We start from the raw sequence: 12,381 nt of genomic DNA on the forward strand, positions 1-12,381 counted from the left end.
ACAGGAAGCTGAGTGGAAGTAATTATCATGTTTAGGTGACCTCTAGACTGTCAGATCACATTTCTTAATCCTGAAGATCAGAAGAGATTTCATTGATGCGACATTCAATAGATATGAAGAGTGTCGGGTGCTGCCTGGCCTGCTGAGTTCCTCCAGCATCGTCATGTTTTTCATTTTGTTGTTTTTTCTCTCCACAAGCGCATCTAAATGTATCTTGAGTCCAATTATCCTGTCTATTTGATGGATTATTTTTCCAAATTATTTAAAAGCAAAGGGAAACATTGTGGAGTGTGAAAGAAGCATGAATGAACTTGAATTCATATAGCATCATTCCAGAGAGCAGAACATTCTAAAGCACCTTATGGATTGGTATTTTTGAAGCACATTCACTGCTGTAATGCAGGAGACATGCAGTCAATTTGTAGACTGCAAGGTCCATAAATCACGTAATGATGACTAGCTAATCTACTTCTGGTGGTGTGATTGAGACAATACAGGGCCAGATGCTCCAGTGAGGAGTACTAGCCAGAGATCAAAGAGATCTTGTTCCACACAACTGAGTAGCCATCCAGAATGCAGCTTAAATAGTGCTTGAACAGAATAACTAATGTTGGGAATTTAGTTAGTGTGGGAATTCACTGCAAAGGGGGAAAAAAAGTTTTGCCAGATATTATGAATTAAAACAAAACAATAGTGTGGTAGAGAAGACATATGGCATGCTTGCCTTCATCAGTCAGGACGTTCAGTATAAAAGTCAAGAAGTCATATTACAGTTGTATAAAACTTTGGTTAGCCCACATTTGGAGTATTGTGTGCAGCTCTGATCACTGCATCACAAGGAGGATGTGCAGAAGAGGTTCACCAGGATATTCTCTGGATTAGAGAGTATTAGCTATAAGGAGAGGTTGGACAAACTTGGATTGTTTTCTCTGGAGTGTCGCTGGCTGAGGATCGACCTGATAGAACTATATTTTAAAAAAAATTATGAAAGGCTTAGACAGAGAGATAGTCTTTTACCCAGGGTGGAAATGTCAAATCTTAGGGGGCATAAATTTAAGGAGAGAGAGGAAAAGTTTAAAGGAGATTTACGTTGCAATTTTATTTTGACACAGAGTGGTAAGTGCCTGGAACACACTGCCAGAGGAATTGGTGGAATTGGTTTTGAGACATTCAGACACGTGAACAGGCAGGGGATGGAGGGATATAGAACAGATGCTGGCAGATGTGCAGTTTGAATTGGCATCATGGTTGGCGCAGTCATCGTGGGCCAAAGAGCTTTCTACTGTGCTGTACTGTTCTACGACCTATAACACTGGAGTAATAATGGGGTTTTCAATTGCCCTAATGTCAACTGAAACATGAACAAAGTCATTGCTGCCTAGGGAGTCTCTTGGGATGGAGGAAGCTGGAGCATCCACTCCAGTTCTTTGGGTTCTGAGTTTACTGAATGAGGCCAATATGAGAACTTCAGATGCTTCCAAAGGTGGGGCAGGAAGTGGCTGTGGGGCATGCCTTGCCTCATAATTAACAAAATATTACACTGACAAGAATAATGTGCTTGTCACTGCCCCCAATAACCCATTTGGTCTTGTCCGATCAGAGATATTCCCTTTGTTCTACCCATCCCTCCCCCACCTTCTCTGCTACTGAAAACTAACTTCCTTTTCTCTTTCCCAGTTCAGAAGAAGGGTCCCAGGCTTGAAACTTAACTGAGACACAAAAAGGGTCTCGACCTGAAACGTCGACTGTTTATTTCTCTCCATGGATGCTGCCTGACCTGCTGAGTTCCTCCAGCACTTTTTGTGTGTGTTGAAACTTAACTGATTCTTTTCCTACAGATGTTTCCTGAGCTGCTGAATATTTCTAGCAGTTTCTGTTTTTTACACCATAAATTTAAGCTTGGTTAAAATATCTCATTGCTTCCCAGTGTGCAACAAGTCCTCATCAACTCATGTCGTCCTGTTTACATTGCATCTCTGAAAATTTTCAACCTTATTTATTTCTTGTTATATATTCCTCCAATTACCTTGAGCATCTCTTGCATTTAATTATTGTACCAATTGGAGCTAAGCCTTCAACTGCCAGTGCCCCAAGTCCTGGAATACTCTTTCCAAACCTTTATGACCTTGCCTCTTTTTGTAAAAATCTACCACTTCTTAAAACCTACCACTTATCTGCTTGGGTCTCTCCTTGTGGGATTTGGTGTTTCGTTTTGATGGCGCTTCAGTGAAATGCTTTGGAATATTTTACAATCTTGAAGGAATTGCAAGTTGTTGATAGCTTCAAGGTTAATTCATCATATTTATGTTTGAATGGTTTGTAATTTGAAATCCGACAGTTTTACTTCAGATGGTGAAGCTGAGGAAAAAGTTGTAATAGAAATCTTCTATTCATTATGTTACTTTTATAGTTTAGAACATAGAACAATTACAGCACAATTCAGGCCCTTTGGCCCACAAAGCTGTGCCGAACATGTCCCTACCCTAGAAATTACTAGGCTTACTCATAGCCCTCTATTTTACTCAGCTCCATATACCGATCTAACAGTCTCTTGAAGGACCTTATTGTATCAGCCTCCACCACCATTTCCGGCAGCCCATTCCATGCACTCACCACTCTCTGAGTAAAAAAACTTACCCCTGACATCTCCTCTATATCTACTCCCCAGCACCTTAAACCTATGTCCTCTTGTGGCTACCAATTCAGCCCTGGGGAAAAGCCTCTATCTACCCTATCAATACCTCTCATCATCTTATACACCTCTATCAGGTCCCCCCTCATCCTCCATCTCTCCAAGGAGAAAAGGCTGAGTTCCCTCAACCTGCTTTCATAAGGCATGCTCCACATCCCAGGCAGCATCCTTGTAAATCTCCTCTGCACCCTCTCTGGCTTCCACATCTTTCCTGTAGAGAGGCGACCAGAACTGAGCACAGTACTCCAAGTGGGGTCTGACCTATATAGCTGCTGTTTAGCGAAAAATACAAATTATTGTAATGGTTTCATGTTATTTGCTTTATGAAATCTGTTTGATCAGTATTAAGTTAAGCAGTCATTTTACTCACAGAATCATCAATAGACATTAGTATGATTCTTGATAAAATAACAGGGGAAAAATAAGACAAATATATCATGATCCCTTGACTGTTATTGCTTTTTTACCATCAGCAATGTCATCTTATCTGTTCATCATAAAATCTGAATTGCCTGCTGCAATTGCTGGTTTCCTACACAACAACCACAATGGGTAAGTGACAGCAGTAGTAATGGTTATTATGTGCAAATTAATTAATAGAAATGAAGCATACAATTCAATTCATTAATCAGAAGAAATGTTTTAAATTGTTCTGCATCTTATTGTACAGATTATTACGTAATAGAAACTATTGGTAACTAATTAGCAAAATCAAAAGTTCTATTGTTGAGAAACATGCTGTCATTTTGAAGTTGCTGCTTAAAAAATTTTGGGTTTCTCATGGCTCCTCTGATGATAAATGTTTTCAGTAACACGTACTACTCAGCCCCCTGCAACACAAATGAATTTCAGTAACCTATTATGGAAGTTTTAATTTTAATCCATATGTAGCACAAACTTCTCTCTGTGAAATGATTTGTAACAGTGCTCAGAATACACTTGCAGCAAATTGTGTCAGCCAATCTTGCATATTCTTACTCTTGTCCCTGCAATCCTTTTACTGGCACTGTTGGTGTTTAATCTGAATATCTTTCTTGACTCCATAGGACACCATGGTATCTTAATGGACAAATTCTCCTCGTCATTATTGTTATCTGTGTCGTTCTCCCTCTTGCTCTTCTTCGTAAAATAGGTAACTGTTTTAAAACTATTATTCACATGTTTATAGACAATGACACACAAAGAAGTTTTTTTTAATTCCAATTCTATTTCCCAAGATCTCTTAAGATAAGATATCTTTATTAGTCACATGTACATCGAAACACAGTGAAATACATCTTGTTGCGTAGTGTTCTGGGGGCAGCCTGCAAGTGTCGTCACGCTTCTGGCGCCAACATAGCATGCCCACAACTTCCCAACCTGTACGTCTTTGGAATGTGGGAGGAAACCGGAGCACCCGGAGGAAACCCACGCAGACACAGGGAGAACGTACAAACTCCTCATAGACAGTGGTCAACAAAATATAAGTAAATGGGATAGAAGAAGCTACTGTACTAATTTTGAAATTCTCAAACTTCGTTCTCAATTGTTATGTTAATTTGCCACATGATGTGTGTAGGTAGACACTTATCTAAGGCATTTGTTTTGATAATAAAATCTCCTTTGTTTTAGTAGGGCAACCAATGCTGTGAGTAAGTGTTGATTTCATTTTGCACTTTCTTGCCAGCATGAAATGAATGAGAGATCAACAATTGCTTTTTTTTGTTTCATTTCTCCTGTCCATTTATCCCCCTGCAAGCTGCATTAGGATTTGCCAAATAACATCATTTGAATTAATTCATTGATATAGAAATGCATCAAGTTGAAGCAATTAATTGCATAATATTTTGATCTGGAGCCAGTGACATTTTTGAATGTTTCTGAATTGATATATTATTTTGTTTAAAGACATTACTTTTACTTTTGTTGGCGATTGTTACTAGAATGTTATGGCAACTGCATGTGTGCAAGCACTAACCTAACACTCCTTCGAAAGCACGGATTTTGTGAAACTTCACATGTCCATACAACAAATGCTGAAAATCTGAAATAAAAACATAAAATATTGAAAATACTCAACAGCTCAGCCAGCATTTGTTTTTCAAGAAAATCAGTTGCTCAACTCTGCTTGAGACATGTCATCTAACATTTGGAAAAAAAAATTAGCCACTAATTTCATGGCCACACACTGAAGGATAAAAATCTTCTAATAACTTTCTTTTTTCTTCTTCACTCTGTATTGTGATGCAAGATTGTTTAATTCAAGGTGCATTGTTGAGTTTAAAAAGATCGATTGGAAGATGTGATTAGTGCTTACTATAACCTTGTTATTAATTAGTATGTAGAATGTTAGAGGGAAAGGTCAAATAGAATTCCATTGGTTTAAGATCCTGAGGAAGATTAAGATAGGAATCAATTGCTGTATTTTAATATATTGTACTTGATCCAGCAAACCCACTCCTTGCTTTTCCTGTCACTGTACTTGTATTTGATCTGGATATCTGTATCCCCTGAGGAAGAGAGAGCCGTGGAGAGATGACTTAGCCTCTTGAGGTCCTGTTCCTGAAATAGTCTGAATGGCTTTTTGATAGTTCACTAAAAGGCCATTTTAACTGAGAGTCATTTAAAAGCATTTCAATAAATGTAAATGAAATATTTAAAAACATATAAAATTATTTAGTTCTTTCATGTACTGGAAATAAAATCATAATGATGAAGAAAAATAAACAAACCACCTGCCTTTTAATTACAAACCCATTCAAATGAACAACACATGCCAGTTATGTAAGCTACTGTAAAACTGGAAGGCCAGATGTGAAGTGCATCCTGTCCTTCAGCTCTGCATGTCAAGGCTGTGTTGTTGGATTGGTGCAAGTACCGTGGCCAGCACCTGGCTTGCAGTTTGTCTGTGACTTGTGCACTTCAATGCGCAGTCATGAAAGCCAGAGAGGAACTGATCCTCACCGCAGTTAACCAAACTACTGGCTGAAGTTCGATATGTTCCAGCTCACTTTTAACATAGAAAGAAGTTTGCCATCTCTGGAGGCATTCCTGATATTTTGATCATATGACAAGTGAATCACATCACTTAAAAAAAATATATAGCCACTAATTTCATGTCACACACTGAATGATAATAATTTTCTAACTTTCTTTTTCTTCCCCATTCTGTTGTGATGCAAAATTGATTAATTCCAAGTTAAATCTTGAAATTAAATCAGTAGATTATAATCTTCACTTAATTGTTATTCACAGAAGACCCCCCCCCCCCCAACCCCAGGTGTCAAACTCCACAGGTGGCTGTTTCTGTCTGTGCTAGTCCCAATCATCACCTTATTCTGATTGCTCCTAACTCTATAGGAATTCTGAGTCTCATTGAACCATGCCTCAGATTTTCTACTTGAGTTTCTTGTACAGCCATTACAGGAAAATTATAAACTCCAGGAACAGGCAAATGCAGGAAGGTGATTAGCAGCCTCAACTTTCCAATAGTACTTTGATCATAAAACAAAATGATTCTGAAACAGAACTATTATTTCAATAATACAAATGTCAAATTTCTTGGATTAAATGCAGTTTATTTGCAATCTAATTTTTTTGTCAAAAGCAGACTCTGCATGAAACTGTTGTTTGGAAAGGTATTAATAGACTACCGTTAGTGATAAGCAACCTGGGCTCTAGATGTTTCTTTCCTCTGTTGGCCTGGATAGTCATTTTTGAAACATGATTTTTCCAAATTGTTGAATTTTTAATTCTCCATGTGACTCTCACCTACGCATCATTTTGTTCTGGGGTCTGGAGAAGGAGGCTGGAGCATTTAAAATTTGATTGCATCCTTTTGGGCGCTTTTTTATTGTACTATAAAGAATTGGGATTCTTTTACTTCTCTGCAGTTATGTTAATAGATGCTAATAGACTGTCCCAGAATGGTTTAAGTTCATTTAGATTATTAAAAATGAGGTTTTTTTTAAGGCAATTTCTAGGTTCATATCTTTGCAGCATGATAAATGAGGAGTGCTGTAAAACAAAAAATAATGAAAGGAAGATGCAGGGGAAAATTCCAGAAGTAAATAAGTTGTAAATGTAAATCAGGAAATAAAGCATTGAAACAACATTTGTCCCATCATGTCAATGGTGGTTTTCCTATTAGTCTCCAACCTGTGCTCTTTTCCTATTGGTTCTACAAATCTTTCCTTGTCATAGAGTCAAGAAGAAACATAGCAGGGAAGCAGGCTCTTCAGCTCAATCTGTATGTACCAACTATTAAGTACCCATTTTTTTTACACTAATTTAATCCTCACCAATTTTATTTTCCCCACTATCAACACGCCTATCTAAATTCCATCACTCATCTGCATACTAGAGGCAATTTATAGTCACCAAGTTACCAATTAATCGGCGTGTCTTTACAATGTGGGAGCAAATCTGACCACCTGGAGGAAATCCATGGGGTCACAAGAAGAATGTGCAAACTCCACACAGCACCACATGAGTAAGGATTGACCCCAGGTCACTGGAACTATGACTCCGCTAGCTGTGCCACTGAAAGTGTTTTGAAAGTTAATATTGCACTTGCTTCCACTAGCCATTTAGGCAGAGTATTACAATGTACTGCAATTATAAAAGCAATTCTCCTTGTTACTTCCCCATTGCCACACCTGTTTCACTGTCTACTACACCACCATCTCTCTCCCCCCCCCCACCCCACCCCCAATTCAGTTCTTTTACATTACATCTGTCTTCTAGTTACAGAAACCACCTTCCATTGGGGGAAATAAATTCATATTTAGTCTTATAAAAAGAGTCTTTTATACTTTATAAACCTCTCGAATCTCCCCTTTTATTTTCTGTTCTCCAAATAGAACCTTCCAAGTTTCTCTAAAATCTCCCACATAACTGAGCATTACCTCTTAGCTGAAATAATGTAACACATCTGAGCTCAGGTTGTGTTCTCACCCAATTAGTTTTAGAAACATGAGTGGTATCAGAAGCATGTAAACTTTGTTTATAGTCCTTTGGTGCCGTTCCCGTTGAATGATTTCTGGTGCTGTTTAGTTCTTGTAAAGGGCTACTAATGTGTTAAATAATCATTAGATGTTTACTGTCAGTGTTTTACTGTGCTCTATTAGAGGTGGAAGACATGCAAGCTTTACTTTTATTCTCACAGCTTTGTGGTTGCCCATGGCCAAAAAAATCATTCTTTTCATGTAAACTATTACTAAATATTTATTCCTTTGCAATGCAGTTTTTATTTGAGATTTTGTAATATTTTGTATTTAATTGTTTTTGTAGAGTTTCTTGGTTACACAAGTGGCTTGTCCATATTGTTCATGGTCTATTTTACTACAGTGGTGAGTTTTGTTTCATATCTATTGCCTTTTAATCTATCTGGTTTCATTTCCGAATGGTTGATAAAAAGCAGACTAATATATACCAGTACGTTAAACACCCAGAGTTCCTCAGTATAAGTACCTACATGTCCGCTGGTGCCTCAAATCATAATGAGGTCAATGCTGGAATAAGACTTGGGCATACATTTGAGCTCTGATGGAACAAAGCCAACCCTGCATATTTTTCGCAACTTGTTTTCATCTTCAACACAGTTGACTACACCCACTAATGCTTCTCCACTATTGTCCTACTCAGTGGACTGCACCTGCTGGTTCTATTTTTATCTACCCATTTACCTGCAGGGGCATCTCTGTTCACACTTTTACCTCTCCTGATCCCTCCCGTTATTCATCCTTGGGGCCCCGCACCATTTCTTATTCATATGCTGGATTTCACAAACGTCGTCTGGAAAATATAGTATCAATTTCCATGTTTATGAAAATGACAAGCTGCTTTACCTTATCTCTACCCTTCTTGATGCTTTCACTACCTCTATAAGTTAAATATTTGTCTGAAGGCTAATACTGGATGAACTAAATTTCCTCCAGCTAAGTATTAACTTTGCACCCCAGTACAAACTCCCATTTCCTTGCAACTGACTCCATCCTGCTCTGTTACAATTGTCCAGAGCATGATAAGGCAGTTTACAATCCATATATTGTACTTGACTCTGGGATGAGTCTCCAACACACATCCACATCACCTTGACCCATTTCCATAACAAAATCCAGCTACACCCTGTCTCTTCTTATCTTCTCTGCTAGAACCCTCAATTTTTGCATTTGTAAGTTCTGGTAGACTATTTCAATGTGTTCCTTGTAAGCCTCTGACTATATAAACTTAAGATCTCTTATTTGGAGGTCTTCCAACAAATTGCTTATTTCATGCTCTCACCAAGTCCCATTCACTATCAGCCATGCACTTGCACATCAATTTCCAGTTAAGCAACACTTTGAAAATTCATATTATTTTTTTTAAATACCTGCCTTGAGTCCTAGTTCTGGACTACCTATGGCCTTCCTGTTTTGGTGTCTTGTGCATTTCTGATTTTAATGACACCAGTTCAGCTGCAAAATCCTTAAAATTCTGAAATTTCCTCTAAACCTCTCCATATCTCTTCTCCTTTTTAAAGTTTCCTTAAAATCTGCTCTGATCCATTTTTGATGGTCATCTATACTAACATCCCTTTTTGTTGCTAAATGTCTCACTTTGATGACATTCCTGTGAAGCAGCCTGGGATCTTTCACTATGTTAAAGATGTTTAAAAATTGAGTTCTCTATCGTTTCTGTCACGTCTCTGCTGGAGTTTCAATACACTCCAGTGACATGATACAAGTTCTTCCACAGTTCCCACTTTGTCATTACTGTTGTCTAATCATTCTTCAAAAATAGCATAGTTGGTACTTAGATAATCGGCAAGAGCATGACTGGAATATCTTTTCGAGGCAATTTTCAGTAGCATTGGCTGATCCTGAGAGTAGGTTGCATGTGCAGTTGAGGAAGTAGATAATCTGGTAAAGGAAATTTAAATTTATGTTCTCAACTTAATTTTTTTCCCAGTATTGTCATTAATGTTTTTTCCAGAGTGTCTTTATCCAGATTTCATTGAAGCAAAATGATTTTTTGGACTGGGATGAATGCACTTGGCCCAGCCAAGATGAGAAGCTCTTGTGTGATTAAGCATGGGAGGAAGTAACAAAAACTGATCATAAACCTATATGACATGCTATAGAAACTGCATCAGAACACCAATGTGCTGCCACTGATCTGCCCTGGCCTATTGGTCTGCTTCCAAAACCAATCTGTCGATGGCTGAGAAATGTAACCACAAAAAAATTACTTCTAACACTGAAATGTGTTGAAGATATGGAAAGTTTACAGCAACTGTTATTATTGTTGAACATTTTAATTTGAATTGCATAGAACAGCTGTTATATATTTGTCAAGTGTTGTATTTTACACTGGTATTAATGATAATGAAACATTAGTATAAAATATGTACCATGACAGTACTTAACCTAAGACAGATTCACACAAGTACACAGACGATCCTTTTGCAGCACAGTATAACATAATTATGAAAGCCATAGCATATTAGAGCAGTTCTCAAAGTTGCATCTTCTGAAAACACGCTCTCATATTTAACTAAGCATATCTGGTACATTAGTTAACAGTTTAAGATATTTGGCTTTTCTAACATTTGTTTTGTCTGGTATTTCAAATCATGAGTTAAAGAATACAATTTTGAATGCGATACACTACACATTCTTCATTAACTGGGATATTTTACTAAATCAAGGAGCTATGCAAATTCACATTGTTATAACATACTCATCAAAGGGAGCAGAAATGGAAATTTACTATTTCCAGGGACTGCACAGATCTAATAATAACAATGAAATGTTTAACTCTATAGGTCACTCCATTATAACTGGGTTTTTCCATGGGAAAGATAAAAAATCTTTGAGGAATATTTGCATATTGCAAGTACAGATCACAATGATATAATTAACAATATGCTCATAGCTTTAAAAAAAAACAAAATTCAGTGCTTTTAGAGATCACCCCCACCCCCTCATCTTTTTTTTAAAGAGAACCTACATTTTATTTTGTACTTTGCTTTCCACTTATTCCATATTAGTCTTGATTCTGAAGTGCTGGATCTCCTTCTAACAGATTTGCTTCCATTCAGCATTTGGGAAGAGAGTTTTTTTTAAATCCCTAAATAATGTATGCTTTTGATCTGTCATGTATCAAGATTCCACTGTAACATTCAAAAGTGCCTTATTTATGATTACAGATATGATTTTTTTTGTTCTATCTTATTCTCTTTGGAAGGAATCTTGGAATGATTTGTTAAGAACCACGTTCATGGCTTCTAGTTATGTGATCGTTTCTTCTTATGATTGATAGAATGTACAACATAAAAGGAGATCAATCAACATGCCTGTGCTGGACTTGCTACTTCCATTGCTATCTATTTTAATACTATTTCCCTTTTCTTCTTGTAATGATTTTCCCTTTGAAATATTTATTTGGTTCTTTCTTTATACAACGCAGTCTCTCACAGTAGCTACTGCAGGAAAGCATTTGTGTTTTAATGATCCTCTGGAAAAATACTTTTGTTCTACTACAGAGAATTCTTGGTCAGTATCAACATTTATAAACCATTGTCAACATTTCTAATTTACTTAGACGGTGAAATATGTCATTTCTTCATAATTTAAAAGAATCATCTGATGAAAAAAAATATTTTCATTATTAGCTTGTACTTAGGTTTTAATCAAACTACCTGTCTCTCATTTAGCTGAATTACATCTCCCTTTTCCATCCTCACCACCTTTTTTGGTCATACTAAGTGCTGATGATCACTCATGTCAGTTAAATATCTTAACATTTGCACAGAAGTTCCTTTTGTTTGAAACTTGGAGAAGAAATTTGTTTCTGACAGGACAGTGGCACTTTTAGCCACCTGTATGCAATTCCATTCAGTGGTGAGAAGGATTTTAAACTAGAGTTCCAACAATAGAGGTACCGAGTGATGACTAAGAGTTTCCCAGGGAGTGTAAATCAGAGGCAGAAGCAAATTCATTCGCCAGCTGCCTTGCACACATCATTTAAGAAATTGCTGTCAGAAGTGGAAGATTGGTAAGTTTGATGCATAATGTGGGGGGAAAAGGAAAAACGTTTTGCCTTCCAATCACATGCTTTTTCCAGCAGATGTAAACATTAATAAACTAGGCCAAAAGCATGGGGGGGTGGGTGGGTGGTGGGGGAAGGGGAGGGAGGGAATGTCAATTATTTTCTCTCATCATACAGTTTCTTTTAAAGGTGTGCCAGGATGGAAATTAAGTCTGTGTTAACAGTGGTTTCTATTTAAAAAGAGATTTTAACATATCAAAACATCCCAAGGAACTTCACAGGAAGTTTATCAAATGAAATTTTGGACTGGGTCTGAAAAGGAATTATTGAGGCTGGTACATTAGTTAATGACAAAGCTCAGTTAAAGTAGCAGGTTTTAAGAGGAACAAAGCAGGAGATGAAGAGGGCCTAAGTAATGGAGGGATTTGAAGACAGCAGTGAGAACTTTAAAACTTTTTTTTGCTTATTTGGGAATCAGCAAGCACAAGAGTGATGGGTGAATGAGGTGGTGTGAATGAGCAGAGTTTCAGGTCTTGATTTTTTTTAATGGAGGTAATGCCTTCTAATCCATTCAGGTGCTTAACTGTGGAGTGGTTTTCTGTTTGTCAATTCCTGATAAATTGGTTGTTAAAATGCCAATGTTCTATTTTTCAATACGCAATTTGCGCTAAAATAAT

At 37.3% G+C, this 12,381-nt stretch overlaps 1 protein-coding gene across 1 annotated transcript in view; it reads left to right on the forward strand.

The window, feature by feature from the left end:
* slc38a6 (solute carrier family 38 member 6) overlaps positions 1-12,381 on the forward strand; it is a 46,747-nt gene that overhangs the window by 21,096 nt on the left and 13,270 nt on the right. Inside the window, exons 6-8 of the mRNA XM_052015497.1 lie at positions 3,166-3,244; positions 3,739-3,824; positions 7,964-8,022. Coding sequence (XP_051871457.1) covers positions 3,166-3,244; positions 3,739-3,824; positions 7,964-8,022 — 224 coding nt within the window. The remainder of the gene's footprint in view (positions 1-3,165; positions 3,245-3,738; positions 3,825-7,963; positions 8,023-12,381) is intronic.

The sequence above is a fragment of the Pristis pectinata genome, chromosome 1, assembly GCF_009764475.1.
Source record: "Pristis pectinata isolate sPriPec2 chromosome 1, sPriPec2.1.pri, whole genome shotgun sequence".
In the NCBI taxonomy this organism is placed as follows: Eukaryota; Metazoa; Chordata; class Chondrichthyes; order Rhinopristiformes; family Pristidae; genus Pristis; species Pristis pectinata.